Here is a 20,903-nt window from a genome sequence, read left to right as displayed (position 1 = left end):
ATTCACACCTTCAAAGAAGTCAAGCAAATTGGTGAGGCAAGATCTCCCTCGGCGAACCCATGCTGACTCTGTCTCATTAAATCATGTTTGTCTACATGTTCCACAGTTTTAGTTTTTATAATTGTTTCTACCATTCCTTTCAATTTGTATTTTATTAGCAGTTAAAGCTAAAGGGTAAATATTCAGCCAGCAGCAGTCAGCATTGAATATCTGGGTTTATGTGGTTGGCTATTTCTTTTCTGGTTAAATGCAATATAGAGCACTTACACCCCACCCCCTTTTACAAACCTGTAGCACGGTTCTTAGTACCGGCCGCGGTGGTGACAGCTTCATAGAATTCCTATGAACATCGGAGCTTTTCCACCATGGCTAGTACTAAAAACCACGCTATGGTTTTGTAAAAGAGTAGGCTAACCGCCTAAGTCAAATTAGACAAAGATAGGACTGTGTTTTATGCAATCCAACTGGTCTGCTTAACTTAGGTGGTTCAATGCTAAATATTGGTACTTAACTACATACACAAGTGCTGAATCCACTCTTGGACCATCCACAAAATAGGTTCCAAAAACACAAACAGGTTTGATCCACAAGATCCAGAATAGTAACAAAAATGGAACAGACCAGTGGATTAAATCCAGCAAGCAGTTGTTACATGTATTGAATATATGCTTGCCAGAATATATTTGTTTTCACTAGACAGGTTTAGGCTTGGATTTTACCTGCTGGAGATTTTATAGATAGCTCCTGACGTAGCCCTGGTAAAGGACAAAACATGGCTGTGTAGGGACTTTAAGGAATGTTTTACTTATTTATTCTTTTACTTGCTTGTGGTGACTAAATCATATGGAAGCTTTAATCCCACTGATCTGCCTCAGTTTTGTTACTCACCTGCAAAATAGCTCGCTTCAAGTTTGGCAATTAGTGCTGATATTCAGTGGCACAAAGGCCCAGATTCTCTATAGAGCGCTGATATTTGCTGCCGCTTTAAAAAGCAGCTGCCAATCGTGTGTCAATCATATGACAGCACGAGAATCGTGCCTCCGCAAAAGATAGGCATCAGAAATGTAGGCCAGGGTTTTTCCCGAGCCTACATTTTCAGCGCCTATCATTGTCGTGAATCACGTCTATGTATGCGCCTTAGGCCGCCTAACGCTACTTCTGGCATTAGCCACGCCCATATTGGCTTTCGGCGGCCCAAAGCACCTATGCAGGCACAATTCTGGCATGCACTATTTAGGTGCCAGTAGGTGCTTTGTGATGTTTTATGCCATTTTAAACAGCGTTTGTTAATTAACTTAGGCCCTCTTTCACTAAATTGCATTAACCGATTAGCGCACACTAATCGATTTAGCGTATGCTAAACGCTAACATGTGCATGTTAGTCTATGGACACGTTAGCGTTTAGTACGCGCGAATCGGTTAGCACACCTTAGTAAAAGAGCGGGTTAGGCATCGGTAGGGCACCTACCAGTGCCTAAATTTAGGTGTTGTTTCTAGAATTTCACCATAACTAGTTAAGTGTCGCTGAACTTCAGCGGTAGCTCCACACAAGCGATTTATCCAGCCAAGAGCTTTTCCTGCCTGGTTAAATCACTTTGAATATCGACCCCAACATTGTATTTCCACAGTTCTCAACTCTAGCCTGGAGAAACCTGTATCGATTAGTTTTGTATTCATAATTAGTAAACAATCTGTGCTGGTAGATTTTAGATAGCAGCCTTTTCCTTGAAGTCCCCCCCCCCCCCCCCCAGCTACCCGCCCTACCCATCTCATCCCTAGGCTTACTGAGGGCTCCTGGGGTCTAGTGGGGCAGGAGCAATGCCCATTTGCTCCTGCCGCAATGTTCAGCTTCCTCAGTATGGCCACAGAAACCTCTAACGGCTTTATGGCATGTGGTGAAAATCCCCCTGAGCTGCAGGAAGACTTCTTCCACAGCTTAGAAAGAGATCCTGAGGGATTTAGATACAGATCAGAGGATTTACTAAGATAAATAAATGCCATTACATGAAAGTCTGAAACTAGAGAATGTTTTTTTGTTTTTAACTTCTTACTAATAAGATTGTTAGTCTCCCCATAATCTGTTTTAATTGTACATCGCTTAGAATGTCTTATATAGGCGATTTATCAAATAAACGTGAACTTGAACTTGAACTTGAACTTGACACGGGGACATATTTGTCCCCGTCCCTCCAGGAACTCAATTTCCCCGTTCCATCCTCGCAAGTTTTGTTGCTGTCCCTGTCCCTTCCCCATTCCTCTAAGCTCTGCCTTAACCGTACAAGCCTTGAACACTTACGATTTTAAAGTGTTTGAGGCTTGTGCAGATAAGGGCAGAGCTTGCAGGAATGGGGCAGGGACAGGAAAAGAACTCACAGGGACGGGAAAATGAGTTCCCGTGGGGACAGGGGAAAAACTTGTCCCTGTGTCATTCTTTATCTATAATTAACACTAAGGGCTCCTTTTACTAAGGTGCGTTAGGGCCTTGACGCGCGGAATAGCGTGCGCTAAATTGCCGCACGCGCTAGACCTTAATGCCAGTATTGAGCTGGCGTTATTCTAGAAGCGTACCGCGTGGTAATTTTGTGCGTGCGCTAAAAACACTAGCACACCTTAGTAAAAGGAGCCCTAATAGAGATATTGGCAGCCATTGTGAGAGAATTAAGCATTGTTGTGAGAAAGAGTCTGTATCACGCCAATTTGGCACATATATTTTTGTTGTTAGACTTCCTACAATGAATTCAGTTTAAAAAAAAGTGACAAAATGCACATTCAGCACCAAAAGACACTAGTGGCATAGGCACCAGCATCCTGAGGGTGTACCGTAAGTTTAAACCCCACACTGCACCATATGACCGTGGACAAGTCACTTAATCCTCCACTACCCCAGGTACATTAAATAGATTGTGAGCCCACCAGGACAGATAGGGAACATGCTTGAAGTACCTGTATGTAAACCGCTTTGAGTATGATTGTAAAACTACAAAAAGGTGGTATGCAATTCTCAATCCCTTTACACTGAAGTCTTTATTCTTTATGCGAGCTTCATTTGAAAGTACTTACGCTCCACAAAATAAGAGCTGGCATCAATCTTCCAGACAATTTGACCTCGGTGAGAGCCATTGACACCGCGATTCTTGTAATCCAGAAAGTTTTCAGATAAGACTTCATCTGCAATGAAACAGAAAGAATAATGCGATTGCAGCTCTTTAGTTACATCGTATGAGCAAGAAGCATAAAAGATAAAGATGTCCTGAATAAAACGTTGGATGAATAACTGAACTTGGTGATGTGCAATTTATACACCCCTGACAGCATGATGGTAGCATACTACAGGAGGAAGAATCACTGAAACAGATTATTCTCCGCTTCTCCTGCTACTAGCTTTTAGGCAAACACCCAATCCAAAGTACAAACCAGGAGCAGCTCAGAAAACAGGATCACACGACAAATTCTTGTAGTATAGCACACTGCAAATTTTGACACATTTGACAAGAACCTACAGTTGGTCATGCAGGAAAGGCATTCAACATAGGGGTATCAATTATACTCCTAATTTAGAATGCATTATTCAGTTAGAAAACATAGAGATGCTACAAAGGTGAAACGGGCTAAGAAAAAACCCTACACTAACACAAATTTTCATGTCAGTTAATATTCATTCCTGATTAGTTTTTGTGTACCAAATCATTTATCATGACAATGGTTTACCGTATACCACCTCTATAGACAAGCCATTTAAAGTGGTTTACATCATTCACAAAATATAATAAGAGAGAGAGAGAGCAAAGTAATAAACCAGAAAAGTTAAGAATATGTGCTGACATATTCTCAAGTCTTTCAAAAAGAAATTAAAGTTGCTCTTATATCTTGCTGAGACTTTTGGCGGTATAAAAATGTTTTAAATAAATAATTAAATGAAATTTATTTCAACTCGGGCCTACCATACTAAAGGCGCAATTCCTCCATTTCAGTTTCAAGAAACCAACCCCCTCTTTACTAAGGTGCACTAACTGATTAGCGCGCATTAATCAAATTAGCGTGCGCTAAACGCTAATGCATCCATAGACTAACATGCATGCGTTAGCATTTAGCGCGCGCTAATTGGTTAGCGCACCTTAGTAAAAGAGGGCCTTGGGTTCTAATACAAAATTAGATGAAGATCTATATGTATGAAATGGTTTATACTCATGAATAATCCTCAGTAGATAGATGATAATACAATATATTTTTTTAATTTATCAGATTTTCATCATTATCATTTTTACAGATAATAATAAAGAGAGGAAAATTACAGGAAAAAAAAATAAACACTTCAGTAAAAAAATTTTCACAAATTCCTCAAGTCCACATAATTGGGAGAGAATATCCTGATATAGCTAATCGATACATTCAATATAATCCTGATCCAAAATCAAACATTTATGGTGCATTATAAATCTAAACTCCAACTATTAATTCACATGATGTCTAATTAGTTTCATGAAGTTGTAAAAATTGTTCCAACTGAACAGAATCCCAGTATACATATTCACATTCTTTAAATTTGATTAAGCATTTACATGCCAACACCCTTGATTTCAAAGCTAAAAAAGCTTTCATTCTCAATTGTGTGGCTTGGGCCACATCTGGAAAGATCAATACATTATCTCAACAAAATTTATACAATATATTTTTTTAAAAAAACAGAATCAGCAACTTAGACAACATTCCTTAACTAGCAACCAATGGAGTTCTCTAAGTATAGGGCTAGCACTTCCCATAATCAATCCAGCGGCTGTATTTTAAATAATCTGTGGCAGCATAGTTTGTGTATCTAGAAAAAGTTGCAGTTGTTATATCAGTTTTAACTTCGTAAGGCCTTTGTTTTAACATATCTACCTTTAACCTACTGTCTTTTGCAAGAATCACACCCAAAACCTTAACCTCGTGAAACCATGGTACGTGCTCATGTCCAATACACACCCTCCCTCTGATTTTTTTTTCCTTGGAAATATTTTCTAAACCTAAGCAAGTGATTTTTTTTTTTTTGTATTTGTCCCATTAGTTCCCATTCAAATCTATGGGGGCAACCTATTTAACAGTGTAACAAGCCTGTTTTAGACTTGATGGGAAACAGCACTACAAATCGGTGTCAAGTCCAAAGCGCACTGGGACAAAGGCATGCGCAGACAATTGAGCTCAGCGCGGAGGTGCGCGCTGAAGAAAATTACTGTTTTTAGGGGCTCCAACGGGAGGGCGTGGGGAGGACCCCCACCCACTTTACTTAATACAGATTGCGCCGCGTTGTGGGGGGCATTGTGGGGGGTTTGGGGGGTTGTAACCCCCCACATTTTACTGAAAAATTCACTTTTTCCCTGTTTTTCAGGAAAAAGTTATGTTTCCAGTAAAATGTGGGGGGTTACAACCCCCCAAAACCCTCCACAACGCCGCCGCGATCTGTATTAAGTAAAGTGGGGGGGCTCCCCAACAAAAACCCTCGTCGGAGACCCTAAAAACAGTAATTTTCTTCGGCGCGCGCCTCTGTCTTGTGCTCAGTTGTCAGCGTGCGCCTTTGTCTTCCGCGATTATGTCTATGAACCCTACAAATCAAGGGGCTCATTTTCAAAACAGAAAAATATCCAAAAAATGGCAAACATCCAAATTGCTATTTTTTAACTCATTTTTAAGATGTATTTTTCTCTGCTGCTCATCTAAATCTCAAAGGGATGTGGTAGAAGTGTGTTTTGGGCAGGACTAAGGGGGGGGCTTACAATTGGGATGCTTTTCTGCGATAATGGACATTGTAAAAAAATGTCCAGAGAAAAAAAATAGAAATTTTGGGGCTAGGTAGACCTGTTTCAGTAATGACTAAGGGCTCCTTTTACTAAGCTGCGGTAACGGTTTTAGTGCGCGCTTAGCGTGCGCTATAATGCCGTGCACGCTATATGCTAACTCCTCCATTGATCTGGCGTTAGTTTTTCTGCATAGCGCAGGGTTAGCGCGCACTGCAACACTACCTCAGCTTAGCAAAAGGAGCCCTAAGTGTCGACAAGAGGCCCAAACTGACCAGATGACTACTGAAGGAATAAAGGCATGATCCTTCTTAATCCCCCAATGATCACTCACCCCTCTCCCAACCCCCTAAAAGGTGAAAGTGACAATACATATTAGGATGTATGACAATTGCAGATAAAATGGTGTCAGGTCAAAACCACGGAAGACAAAGGCGCGCACCGACAACTGAGCGCAGTGCGGAGGCGCGCGCCGAAGAAAATAACTGTTTTTAGGGGCTCCAACGGGGGGGGGGGGGGGGTGGGAAGGAACCCCCCCACTTTAATTTATACAGATTGTGCCGCGTTGTGGGGGCGTTGTGGGGGGTTGTAACCCTCCCACATTTTACTGAAAACTTCACTTTTTCCCTAAAAACAGGGAAAAAGTTAAGTTTACAGTATAATGAGGGAGGTTAAAACCCCCAAACTACCCACAATGCCTCCGCGATCTGTATTAAGTAAAGTGGGGGGGCTCCCCAACAAAAACCCCCGTCGGAGCCCCTAAAAACTGTCATTTTCTTCAGCGCGCGCCTCCATCTTGCGCTCAGTTGTCGGCGTGCGCCTTTGTCTTCCGCGGTTTTGTCTATGAACTGATAAAATGACCATTCTAATTAGAGCAGCAAGCAGGTCCCTGGAGTAGCCTAGTGGTTGCTGCAGTGGACTGCAGAGAAGAGGACCCATGCCCATTTCCCATCCTAACTAGTACACTCGTAAGATGACTGGATAAAGTGGCTGATGCTTTTGACTTATCCCTCTCCCCCTCCTATTGTCCCCTTCCTAGTACGGTGGTTTCTTTGCCTATGATGAAAAACAAATGGAAAGAATGCAGATTTGTATAAATCTGTTGACATGCTCTTTCCATTAATTTATGGCAAAGCTAATTGAAAATCCCACCATTCATCACATTTAATATTATTTGAAAAAAACAAAATACATGGGAAAGGTAAAATGGAAATGGAGACGGAGAAAGACAGTTGAAGGGGAGATTAAAAGAAGGAAGATGGAGTTAAAAAGGAAAGACAGAAAAATGCTATGGCAATGTGAGAACAGAGGAGAATCATAATGTTAGGTACGCCAAAGTCATGTGAGAGTCTCAGTTATATATAGTTCACTCAATTATAATTATATGACAGTTCAGCCCTAAAGCACTGATAGCTTTGATAGAAAGGCAATTTTCAAAATTTCCATGGAACTTTAATTCACAAGGGCAAATTAAAATACTAATTTTCACCTTAATAGTTTTAATTTAATTTACATAAATTAAATTAACTTCAGTATGTCAGGTGCAACAGATCTCAAATTACTTCTTGAAGCCCCTGGGTCATTGCACTTTCTCTGAGTTTCTTAATAACTTCATTTTTCACAAATCAAGTCTGACTCAGGGAAATATCATAACATAAGAACATAAGCAATGCCTCCGCTGGGTCAGACCTGAGGTCCATCGTGCCCAGCAGCCCGCTCACGCGGCGGCCCAACAGGTCCAGGACCTGTGTAGTAATCCTCTATCTATACCCTTCTATCCCCTTTTTCAGCAGGAAATTTGTCTAATCCTTTCTTAAACCCTTAAACATCTACTATTGGACACTATTCAAGTAAAGTCCTGGGGGCAATTTGAGGAGGAGCTAATCTAAAATGGTGATCTGAAGGAGCTGGACTGAACGCTCCTGAATTTTCCGATAGTTAAACGGACAATCTAAAACCCAGATTGTTCCTCTGAACCCGGGTCACAACCACAATTACCTGGCCCGATGGATACGTTCGTCGAGCGCGGGGCCTAAACCAGAGCCAGATGAGAAAACCTCGGCGGGAAGGGGAGAGACATTCGGAGAGCCCTCTAACTCCTTTGAGGTGGCCAGCCTCTCTCCGGAGGTGTGCAGAACGACGGCGCAGCCACTCCCTGGACCAGTGTTGCAGTACACTATGGTCGAGGGGAGTTTAGCGGCACCTTCAGTGAGCTCTGAAGAGGAGGAGGAAGAACTAGCGCTACGGAGGATAACAAACGCTTCAGGACGACAACAGCCACCGCGAGGGAACTTGGAATCTGTAGGGGAAATGCAGGACTGACCCCTGTTGAATTTGCCTGCAGGTACTGTGAAACTCAAGGAAATGGAATTTAAATTTATTCCTTTACAAAAGCCCCCAGTTGTAGACTTAAATTCTATCTGGGAAGCAATTTCAAATTTACAAACTTCCCTGGGAACTCAATTACAAACATTAACATCTCATTGTTCTGGGATACTTTCGGAGACGCTGATATTACAACAGAGAGTGGGCAAATTAGAGAAACAATCTTTAGATCAGGAAAAAAAGCTGGAAATTATGGGAGCACAAAATCAGCTCCTTATAAAAGAAAATGGGAATATTAATTTCAAGTTAGAAATGCTGGAAAATATAACAAGGAGACAAAACTTGAGAGTAATTAATTTTCCCAAATCACCTGTGGTTCCTGCATTGGAAATGTTTAAAACGTTACCTTTTGGAGATTTTAAAAAGTTCCGCAAAACTCATTTCCACCTATTTCAAAAATATATTATATCTCCATGGGGAAGAAGAAAACTTCAGAAGATCAGCAAGAACCTGTAATGGATGTACTGGACGCGACAAACTTATTAGAAACAGGGAAGGGGTAAAACGCGGACTTCACGGACCTGACGGGACCTCGCGATCTAAAACCGCATGTCCTTAAAAATCTGAGGTCCTCACCACTTTTAGTCTCTGGCTCTGACAGACCTCTATGACAATTTAGCGCTGACGGATCCGTCTCAGCATAGGGAGGGAAAAGTATTAGGATCCGTCAGCGCTAAAATGTCATAGAGGTCTGTCAGAGCCGTGGACCTCAGATTTTTAAATTTACTGGGCCTGCAGGAAAACAGTTTAAAGGATTCGTTTTAGAGCCGCTCCAGCACTAGTCTCTGGCTCTGACAGACCAGAGATTATAAACACAGAAAAGAATTAAAAGGCCAGAAGGAAAAGTCCAGCATGCTGGTGGGAAAAACACAGAATCATGAATGAGAAAACCTAAGACACAGAAAAGGAGGAAGTGGAACCATAAGAGAGAAGAGAAAAGGTGAGAAAGGTGACAAAGAAAGGGTAAGATTAGTATGTGATGAGTTGTTTGTACAATCTGAATCACACAGATGCCAAGTCCAAGATTTATCCTTAACTCTTCCCCCCTGGGTCCTCCTGGACTATGCCAGAGCATTAATTGTGCAGCTCAGTAATAAAATATGTTGTCTGGAAAGCAAACTGCAGTACAGGAATGTTTAACAGCAGCCTCCTCACGAAAATCACAAATTACCTCTTAACCCCGAACTCCAGAGGGGCTATAAGATCCAGGGCCTCAATGACGGCAAATTCTATGTCGGGCTTAAAGGATAAGCAGAGCGCAAAAATGGTTAAACAGCCCTGTTAAGCGCCGGGTTTTCTGGATCTCCTGAAAGAGACCTCCAATTTGCGATCCAGGAAGCCTGATTCACTATAGTGCACCCTTAATTTTAACTATAAGATCTGGCGGACTTAAACCTATACATAACAAGGCTTCTGTTCTGCTGCTTCAGCACTAGTCTCTGGCTCTGACAGACCTCTATGACATTTTAGCGCTGACGGATCCTAATATTTTTCCCTCCCTATGCTGAGATGGATCTGTCAGAGCTAAAATGTCATAGAGGTCTGTAAGAGACAGAAACTACAAGTGGCACGGACACGGACCTCAGATTTTTAAGGATGTGCGGTTTTAGATCAGCGAGGTCCGTCAGGTCCGTGAGGTCTGCGTTTTACTCCTTCCCTTAGAAACATCAGAGACAGAACAGATAAGCGCAGCCACACTATTTGTTCAATTAGCTTTAGATTCAGATAGAGAATGGTTTTTGAAGATGTTTTTTAAATATAAAGATGTAATGTTTCTGAATCATAAAATTAGGATGTACCCAGATGTGTCTAGATTAACTCAAAAAAAGAGGAAACAGTTTTTGTTATTGAGACCCCCAGGTTTTAAAATTGGGCGCAACAGTTGTATTATGATTTCCATGCAAATGTTTGATTAACTTTAAAGGAGTTAGATATATTTTCTTTGATTCTTCGCAGTTATCTAGATTTATTATGGATAAAAAGGTTAGGACAGCTATTACCCCTATAGAGAAACAAGAATAAGCGCTCACAGTTAATACATTAGGTCCACTTAAGAGCTTTCATTTATATTGCCTATGAATTAATTTTCTTTGAATTATGCTCTGATTTTGAAACTCCTTCTCCAATATTGTGGACTAACAAACAGTTGAAAGAAACATGTTTATTTTCCTTTTTCTATTTCCAATAATTACTTATAGGACAGGGAACGTTTTGGGGAGTACACTTTTTTTTTTTAAACTGGTGTTCCAGTGCCATGGGTAGAGTTTGTTGGGGTGATGATAGAGTATGGACAGTATGATTTCTCTTATAGAGGAGATGATGTCATAGGGAGTTACAGTCTGTTTCAATAGAAATAAGGCAGAATTGCTAGTAGATGAGAGGCAGGAACATGATTGTGGGATAGCCTGTTTTACTGAGATGTGGTTGTGGAGGAAGTAGTTGTTTCAAGAGTCAGCTGTACCCAGTGGATTGTGGTTAGTGGGAAGTATATAGGGCTGTGAAACATGGGGACTGGGTTGGAATTTGTTGGGTTTTTTGCAAGTCACCCTGCCAAATTTAGCTGAGGTTGAATGGCTGCTGGTGAAGCAAGTAATGAAGGAAAAGTTGGGAATTTTATTGATTTATAGGACACCAGATTCTTCAGTGGTGCAAGTTATAGCGGAGTCTGATAGGTTGACTTGGGAGATTTTAATTTTAATTTTGATGGGTTCCAGCAGCCTTATGAACAATGTTTGCAGCTGGGAATGTTAGATCTTGGCTCTGTACAGCAGGTGGAATGTTAATTGTTGATTTTTCAGACTGAGGGGAAGATTCTCAAATGTTGGCGGTAAAATCCGTTGGGCCACTGTTGTGGCCACTACTATAACGATTTCAAAAGGCAGAAATTTTTAAAAAAATTTAAAAAGACCCCAAATCAAAGATCGGCAGGAGGGATGTCCATTCTTTCCTGCTACTAATATAAATCAACTCCCCCCCTCCCCTTCAGCAGCGGGAGAGATGCCCATTCCCTCCCACCACCAAGCAACCCCCCAACACTTCCCTGGCAGTGGGAGAGATGTCTACTCCCTCCTGCCGCCAAGCAACCCCCATCAACACTCTCCCCGCAGCGAGAGGGATACCTACTCCCTCCTGCCACTGCCAGCATTCCTCTGATGACCCTCCCCTTATCTTGTTTACGAAGGCTGACTGGAGTGATGCTTCCTACCTCCGGCCAGCAGGTCCACGTCTTCAAAATATCTGTGTAGAATATAGGGTTCTAAAATAACAAATTGAAAGGTTTTGGCAAGAAAAATGTCTATCTGCCCCTTTATGCCACTGTTTGGATGTTTTTCTTTTTTGAAAATGAGCCCCATAGTCTCTTACCTCTCCACTTGCCTATTTTGGATTTTTCATTCTGCTTTTGTGCTTTATCATGCTCATGACTCTTACGCTGAACAAATTTTATGTATTTGATTCAACTAGAAGAGTACCCAGTGGTGAAATCTGCTCTGGGAAAACACTTTTATACTTTCAAAGAATTCCTAATTAGCTGGAAAATAAACACTGAAATTTACAATCTAGAAATCCCTAAAAATAACAATTTTCAGTATATAATGAGATCTTAGATCAGCTGTACATGGTGCAACCTACTAATAAATGCAGCTTTTATCTTCTCATAACTACTGATAACAGAAAATCCCTTTAGAAGACACAGTTATTACACTGGCAGCGCATCTGACAATTAAGTTAGATTTTCACTTGCACCAAGGGGACAATTTTCAAGAAGTACACCTAAATGTAAAATCAGCAGGTGCATTTTACCCCAGACTTTGTTTTCAAAGGAGAAATTTCCTTTTTTATTCATCTAGTTTATAGTCTGCCTCTCCTCAAAGGCTACAATGTAGTTTAGAAAAGCAATATCAGGTTTCAGGTTTATTTAAAATTTGATTATATCGCTTATAATACTTCTAAGCGATGTACACTTTAAAATGGGGTACATTATTATAAAATAAGAATACATCTCAAATCACACAAGGACAAACATGATACGACAGGGAAAAGAGTTGAACTACGATAGTTATAGTAAAGAAAGGAGTCTAGAGAAGCACCTAAAGGATTGACAGGGGCAATCTCTGATGTCTCCAGAGTTGTATACTTCTTTAAAAGAAGTATCATACATTTGATACTTAAGTGTGAAAAGCATCTTTAAATAAAAAAAGACTTAAAGTGATCGAGCTTTTGTTCTTCTCTAAGATAAGAGGGCAAAGTGTTCCATAGCTGCGGAGCATAAATTGTGAATATTTCGTTTCTTCGAGTATTAATGACTTTTAGGGAGGGAATTTTTTTTTTATTATTATTCAATTTTTTCTATACCGTTCTCCCAGGGGAGTTCAGAACGGTTTACATGAATTTATTCAGGTACTCAAGCATTTTTCGGAATTACGAGTAAATTATGATCTGCAGATCGTAAAGTTCTCAATGGTGTATATGGTATTAAAAGTTTATCTAGAAATGCTGGTAAGTTTGATTGTTGTATTTTAAAACAGAGCAAGACTACCACACAAAATATACTGCAAATTATAATAATAAAGCAAATAGAAAATAAAAGAGATCATTCAATTAAATTAATTGCACTGTAGTTTATTACTAAAAGCTAGCTCAGATACTCATGCTTTACATGTTTTCAAAAGACAGCAACATCTGTAATTAACACCCCTCCCCCATTCTACAAAACTGCAGTGCAGAGCATTCAGCGCACCAGCTGGTGCTAAAAACCGCTTTCACGGTTTTGTAAAAGTGGGGGAGGGTAATTTAAGATGAAGGGGATGGAACGTTAGTAAATAGAACTAATAGAGGATAAAGATTTCTTTTTGGCTTCACATAGGTTTATTCCTGCTGGTACATTAATGAAGGAAATCTGAAATGAGACTAATGTTTGCCCAGGCATGTGCCATTGGATACAAGTACTTAGGTATCAGGGTGCTAGGTTTTGCAACCATAAAAAAATAACCATTTGGAATAAACAGTAATGCTGAGAATACACTTCTCCCTCCCTATTCGCGGTTTCAGCGATCACAGTTTTTGGCCCGGGACACCCCCCTATTGAATCACTCAGAGGCAGCCCACATCAACTAGAAATGGCCCCGGGACTTGGATCGGGGTGAGGATGTGCAATTGGAGGTGAGCAGCCGCCCCAGGAGCACAGCCCTCAGCCGTGGATGCAGCTCTGGTGGCAACTTCATGCACGGACCTTACCTGGTGGTCTAGCGGTGACACGGGACAGGAGCGATCTCTATACACTCCTTCCCCGTGCAGAGCCATCATCGAAAATGGCTGCCGTGAGTTCCCGTAGTAGTCTCATGAGACCACAGGAAATCACAGCAGCTATTTTTGATGATGGCTCTGCACGGGGCAGGAGTGTAGGGAGATCGCTCCTGTCCCGTGTCACCGCTAGACCACCAGGTAAGGTCCGGGGGTGGGTAAGAGTTGGCCCAAAAGTTATTTGCGAATTTTCTCTATTTGTGGACTGGCTCTGCCCCTAACCCCCGCGAATACAGAAGGAGAAGTGTATATTATGAATTTGCAAACATTTAGGGGTCCTTTTACTAAGCTGTACTAAAAAGTAGCCAACGCTATTATTAGTGCATGGGCAGTGGCGTAGGAAGGGGGGGGCATGTTGGTGGGGGTGCTGGCACCCCTCCTCCTCTGACCCCTGCCTCTTCCCACTCCTCCCTTCGCCATGCTCGCATCCCCTTTCCTTCCCCCGTATCTCCTGCTGTGATCAACAACTTCATCGTGTTCCTCGTGACATCTATCCCACTGATGTCACTTCTGGGTGCCGTGCAAAGGAAGTGATGTCAAAGGGAGAGCCGATAAGGTAACAAGGAGCGGGTTGATATTCTTGTTGCTAATGGCGAAGAAAAACTAGAGGGGCAGGGGAAGGGAAGGGAGGGCACGCGTGTGGCATGGAGATCTAGGAAGGAGCAGGGGGATGAGATGAGGGGGGAGGGGGCATCACTGCCCCAGGCACTTCTCACCCTTGCTACACCAATGTGCATGGGTTTCCCCTTTGCTGAGGCCACTTGTAGCGTGGCTGTCAAATTGCAACATGCTAGTGATTGGAAACAGATCTTTGTGGGCATCTCTCCTGCCAGGGAAGTTCGGGGGGATCACTGTGTTTATTTATAAATATATTCTTTCCTCTGGCCTATCTGGTATAATACAAACTTCAAAATTGACGGCAAACCCATTATTTGGCAAAATTGGGTTCATAAAAGCATTTATGTAACTGAAGACATATCAAAATGACAAATTATTATCCTTCACAGACATAAGAAGAAAATACACCATATCCTTCTGTCAGTGCTTTAAATGGTTGCAATTTAAGCATATGATAAAGGCTAAGTTTAGGACACAATTGCCAGATACAGAAGAACCAATCATATTAACCCACTCTTTTATGAAACTGCGATAGCAGTTTCTAGTGCGGGGAGCCGCCTTGAATGGCCCGCGCTGCTCCCGACGCTCATAGGAACTCAATGAGCGTCAGGAGCGGCGTGGACCTTTCAGCGCGGCTCCCCACGCTAGAAACTGCTATCGCAGTTTCGTATAAGGAGGCCTAAGTCTATGTGCACTGAAATATCATCACTGGGCCAAGAGGCATCTAACTGATACAAAATACTTCAAAATCAAGGGAAATTAACAAAGATGTCTGTTTCAATCTATTTGGTTGGTGGAACTGCAAACTCAAATTCCTGAAGGAAATGTCCCTAGTCTGTTATTAAGACAGATATGGGGGAAGCCACTACTTGCCCTGGATTGGTATCATGGAATGTTACTACTATTTGGTTTTTTGCCAGGTACTGGTGACCTGGATTGGCCACCGTGAGGACGGGCTACTGGGCTAGATGGACCTTATTGGTCTGACCCAATAAGGCTATTCTTATGTTCTCAAATAATGTACAAGAATTGGTCAAACTTTTTATCTAAATGGATCTGAATATGTAGAACAGCTTCTACTCATCCGATGCTTTATTTTCTAACACATACAGTAGAGTTCTTTGGACACCAGTAAGATTAAATATAATAAGTTCATTTTATTCTAAGATATGCTGGCATTGTGTTACAGCAGACAGAACTCTTGATCATATGCTCTTTTAGTGCCTTATAATCCAAACTTTTTGGTCTCAGGTCTGGAGTAAAATCCAAGAAATGTTGTTCTCCTTAGATCCATTGTCATATCAAGGTGTTTCATTTGGAATTTTCCAACAAAATTATTCACCCACTATAGATAATGTTCACCTAAATTTTACTATTGACAGCTTTAGCAATACAAAACATCACACTGTCATAGAAACATTTAACAGGATTAAATCTCCATTTCTGAAGCTAATATTGCCCCCCAATTTAATAGAAATGAACATATTAAACGTATCCGGGAGCCCATTAAAATTATATCAATAATCAATATATTTACTATTATAATAATGAATTTATGGTTGTATTCTACTATGACCCATAATGTTACTAATCTTCTGCCCAGAGTGCAGCTGTGGCAAGAAAAGCAAACAGGATGCTAGGAATTATTAAGAAAGTGATGGTACATAAGACCGAGAATACTATAATGCCTCTGTATCACTCCATGGTGCATTCTCACCTTGAGTATTATGCATAGTTCTGGTCACCGTATCTCTAAAAAGACATAGCGCAATTAGAAACGGTTCAAAGAGTGACCACAATGATAAAGGGGATGGAATGCCTCTCATACAAGGAAATAATAAAGAGGTTAGGAATCTTCAGTTGGAAAAGAGATGATGGCTGCCATCTTGGGGGGAAGGGGGCACTGAGGAAGCACAAAGTTCAGGTAAGTATATTTTTCCCCTCTCTCTCTCTCTCTCCTCTAACTCTTTCTCAGTCCTCTCTGTGGTGTCCAAAATTCTTTGTCTTACCAGTCTTTCTTGGTTTCTTCAGTTCTTCTCCTTTCTTTAAGGTTCAAGCGCAAGTCTTCTTCTATATTCTTCTGTCTCTGATATGTACCTACTCCTTAATCTTTAACAACTCAAAGGATAAAAACTAAAACATCCCAATTCTTTAACTAATCCCCCCTTTTATCAAGCTGTGGTAGAGCATTTTAGCATGGGCCATCAAGGTCAACGCTCATAGGAATTGAATGAGCATGAAAACATTTACCTTGCCATTTCGTGCTAAAACGCTTTACTGCAGCTTGATAAAAAGGGACCTAACTAATTAAAAGAATGGATAATTAAAGTCCTTACTAAAGCCCTCCCACAACAAAAAAATGATTCCTCATACATTCACCTGTCAAGACACATATTTTTTCCTTAAGGACCTCAGGAACAATATTATAGCCATTTTTTTTTCTTTAAGCTGTTCAAATCAGAGCTGACAGCTATAATAGAGCAAGTGTTTTAACACCACACAGGGTTGTTTTTTTCCAGATTAAATAACTCAGTGGCCTCAATCAGGCTCAGCTTGGACCAAAACTTAAACCAGGCTTACCAGCCCATTTAAACACTCTCTTTTGGATTAAGTTTTCCTTCCAAAACTTTTTTTTATTTAGAAAAAAAAAAAATTCTCTTTATTCCCTGTCAAAGGGTTCAGTCTCAGGATAACAAGCTAACTACAGCTTAGGTTTTAAAATTATTTTGACTTCCAATGTCAGTGATTTAAAACTCTTAAGTTCAGAGAAGCTGTCACATATTTAAAAACAGCCTCACTGATTGCCACTTTAATGAATTATTTGACAAGAGCAGATTTAACTCTGTTCACTGGCTACTTAGTTAACTTAAGAATAGGACAAAAGTACTGAAAACCTTAGGTTTAAGCAGTTTGTCAACCATGTTTACCCTCACCCACACAAACTTGAAGCCAAAATTCTGCGGCCTTCACAATTTTAACTAACATTGTCAATGCTCTGTCACTCACACTGTCAGAAACCCAAACCTCTCAAAATTACTATTTTTAAAATCTCTAGAGCAGGGGTGTCAATCTCAATCACATAAGGGGATGATATCTTAAACATAGGCTAAGTTGTGAGCCAAATTTTTTATTAAGATACTTAAGGGTCCTTTTATTAAGGTACACTAACTGATTTAGCATGCGCTAAATGCGCACCTTAATAAAAGGACCCCTTAGTCTTAGTAGAAGTATAGGGCTACAACTTCTCTAACCCCAAGCCGGCTCTGGGATGTAGAGTCTGAACGATGGATTTGGTGCATTAATTAGCAGTCAGGGGTAATAATAATAATAACTTTACAGCTCTGAGACTCGTCTACTCACTGAAGAAACATGACCACATTACTGAGGCTTTCATCAACTCACATTGGCTTCCAATCCAGGAAAGAATACAATTTAAATTCTACCGTATACTATTTAAAACTATAAATAGAGACAGCCCAATCTACTTAAACGACCGCCTCATTCAAACTAACTCTACCAGGCATAGAAAAACACACACCCCATTCACTTAATACCCAATCAAAGAAGTAAAACGGAAAAAACTATAAGACGGCCTACTAGCCACTCAAGCAGCAAAAATAGATAACCAAATCTCCAACCTATTAATAACAACCCCAGACTACAAGATGTTCAGAAATGAAATAAAAACTATACTCTTCAAGAAATCCCTTAATAAAGCTTAATACCATGAATACCCCTTACCATCCCCTACCCTACCCCTGATCCTTCTTATCCCTCTCTTGGAAATGATCTCTGATCTACCTTTGTAACCCTTTTTCCATAACTCTTTTTGTAATCCGCTTTGAACCGAAAGGTAATGGCGGAATAGAAATCTGTAACGTAATGTAATGTAATGTAATATCGCCATAATTGTGTGACTTCTAGGCGGTTCACATTGAAGAGAGCTGGACAATCAGCAAGTTAAATATGCAGATAATCAGTGAAATTATAGTATGTAGAATCTTAAAAAAATGCAGCGAATTACAATGTACAGTTTGTTAAGAATTTCAGAGGGGACATGTTAGAAAAAAAGTAGCGATTTACAAAATACAGTTTGTTAAGAATTTCAGAGGGGACATATTAGGAAAAAAAGAAATGGAAAAAGTGTTTGGTGTAATTACTGTTTAGGTGATATATCTGTCAAATAAGGCAGTGTTTACAGTTTGTCCCGGCATTCTTCTAAAAGTATACGGATTTGAGGAATATTCTAGCTGGCTTGTCAATACAGAAAGCCAAGGGAGATGTTATGAGAGCAAACAGGTAATAAAAGGGAGAGTTTTGAAGGGTTCCATCATCTTTTACCTCCTTTCTGCCAAAATACTGTAATTATGTAGGATACAGAGTTCCTTATTTGATAAGATCCCTGAGGCTGACTTAGGCCAAAGACGCAGTCATCAGGCGCAGCGCAGCTCCGCCAATGTGAAGAGCCGTGCTGAAATCGGAGCCTTGCCGTCACCGCAGCATGTTCCCTCTGCCACAGTCCCGCCCCTCCTCTAATGTATGGGACTGCGGCAGAGAGAACATGCTGCGGCGGTGGCAGGGCTCCGATTTCAACGCGGCTCCTTTTCACATTGGCGGAGCTGCGCCTAATGGAGGGAGGGAAGGAACGGTGGGCCAAATCTCAGACACAGCAGGAATTGTTTGGCAGGCCAAATTATATTACCCTGCAGGCCAGAGTTTGACATGTCTGCTCTAGAGCTTCTGCCACACAGCGCACATCCTGCAATGGCCACCGGGATAACCTGAGAAAACCCGAGTCAAAATCTAAAAGCCCAAGGAAATAGCTTCAAGCATCCAAAATCCTGCCCCTGCATATTCAGGTTGATCGCAGAACCAGGATTCTACAAGCTGAGAGCAAATCTATATGTACTCTTTTTTCTCTCTCTCATTTTCTCTTTGCATTTCTTCTCTATGAAAAGACAGAAACGGGATCAAAGAAAGTGAAGGACCTGTTTTCTGTTTTAGAGAAAGTGTTGGGTTACAGTGATTTCCTGGTTGGTCATGTAACGAAGGGCTGAATAAAGAAAATTATATTGAAATTAGAAGGAGAATTTCTTGTACAAACATGAAAATGAGGGTATATCATTGCTAAGTACAAGGGCAAGACTGAGTAGATGAGACAAACTGGATCAGGCCACAGGAGAAAATGAAACTGGCACTGAGGGATTTAAAGGGGACAATATGGATGTTGAAATCACCAACAAAAATGAGATATGATGAAGAGAGAACAAAACAGTGCTTAAACACTGGCAGAGGAAGGGCAAATAGTGACTAAGGATGAGAATACTCGTAGAGAATGACATAGTGAGAGAATATGTCACTGTTCCTGTCCCCACGGATAACAGCGGGAAACCATCTCGTGTCATTCTTTAGTGTCTATGTCAACCTCGGTCCTTCTACGCCAGCATTTTTCAATGCAAGGCTTGAGGGTCAGTGGTTGTGCCCATTCATACTCTGATTCTTCCCTCTCTCCTTAAAGAATGACATGGGGATGGTTTCCCGTGGTTAACCACAGGGATGGGGACAATGGTCCCAGTGTCATTCTCTATGGCAAATCTTATGCTCTTACGTAAGCCAAGTATAGGACAATCAAGCCATTGTCACATTACTGATGAGTTTGACTCTTAGGCATTGGTGGAATGAGGCATTATGACATCACAATATGAGCTCTCTGGAATGTTGCTACTATTTGGGTTTCTGCCAGGTACTTGTGACTTAGGTTAGCCACTGTTGGAAACAGGATACTGGGCTTGATGGACCTTCGGTCTGTCTCAGTACTTCAGGAAACTATCCCATGTCATTCTTTAGTGTCTATGTCAACCTCGATCCTTCTACACCAGCATTCTTCAATGCAAGGCTTGAGGGTCAGTGGTTGTGCCCATTCATACTCTGATTTTTCCCTTTCTCTTTAAAGAATGGCATGGGGATGGTCTTATAGAATAGAATCACCATGCTCTGGTTGGCTTTGATATGGACCTGTCCTACTGCAGGTCAAAAATATTCAGAGCACTCTTCTTTAAATTCATACATTAAAACTGATGGCTAAAATGAAACTGGTACATGCACTACAATGTGAAAAGAAGAAAATTGCTAGAAAAGAGAATACCCTTACCAATGAGATACATTCCAATCCAATCACCTGCATCCACTTCTTCCTTTATATCCCAATATATGATTAAGTCCTGGGAGTGCCCGATAGCATAATAAGAACTGCTGACCATTAGAGTTGATCGACTATCAGACGTAACCAGATCTGTGTCACTGGTGGATCGAGGAATCGTTACTGCTTGATGAGAGTTGTTCCTGATATCCAAGTTCTGGAACTGGTCAGGATTGTAGCTATATCTAAGAGGTTCTTTGCACCGGCGTCTGCTCTGAGAATTCCTTGATGGCGATGCCATGGCAGCCAGGCCGAGGAACCTGTTTTGGTACAAATTCTGGAAGAGCAGGAAAAAGAAAAATCCCATATTAAATATGAATCCATTTTTTTTCATTGCTTACGATTCCCTGTTTTTCAAATATTTTTTCAGAAGTTATTACAATGAAAAGGAAATGAACATCTCTTTGAAAATGTATACATTTGAAGATGTTTTAGTAGATTTCAACCAATGTGAGCAGGTTGAATGAGAGCTCATAATATATTTCTTAGCGATGGCAGTAGGTTTCCAATAGATCTATATTTAAAAGTTTACAACTTTTACTTTTCTAATAATCAAACACCAATGCCAAACTCCACCTCACTCTAGAAGAAAGTGACTCCCCCCATCTGAAGTGAAGGAGTAGCCTAGT

The 20,903-nt window shown here is 40.9% G+C and overlaps 1 protein-coding gene across 1 annotated transcript in view; it reads right to left on the bottom strand.

The window, feature by feature from the left end:
* HECW1 (HECT, C2 and WW domain containing E3 ubiquitin protein ligase 1) overlaps positions 1–20,581 on the bottom strand; it is a 318,284-nt gene extending 297,703 nt beyond the window's left edge. Inside the window, exons 1-2 of the mRNA XM_033932848.1 lie at positions 20,227–20,581; positions 3,061–3,168 (exon numbers count right to left, since the gene is read on the bottom strand). Of these exons, the coding sequence (XP_033788739.1) occupies positions 3,061–3,168; positions 20,227–20,581 (463 nt within the window). The remainder of the gene's footprint in view (positions 1–3,060; positions 3,169–20,226) is intronic.
* Between the last annotated feature and the right edge of the window lie 322 nt (positions 20,582–20,903).

Source organism: Geotrypetes seraphini, chromosome 2 (genome assembly GCF_902459505.1).
Source record: "Geotrypetes seraphini chromosome 2, aGeoSer1.1, whole genome shotgun sequence".
NCBI lineage: Eukaryota > Metazoa > Chordata > Amphibia > Gymnophiona > Dermophiidae > Geotrypetes > Geotrypetes seraphini.
The sequence above is the reverse complement of the archived record's forward strand: the minus strand, read 5'-3'. Positions and strand labels throughout refer to the sequence as shown.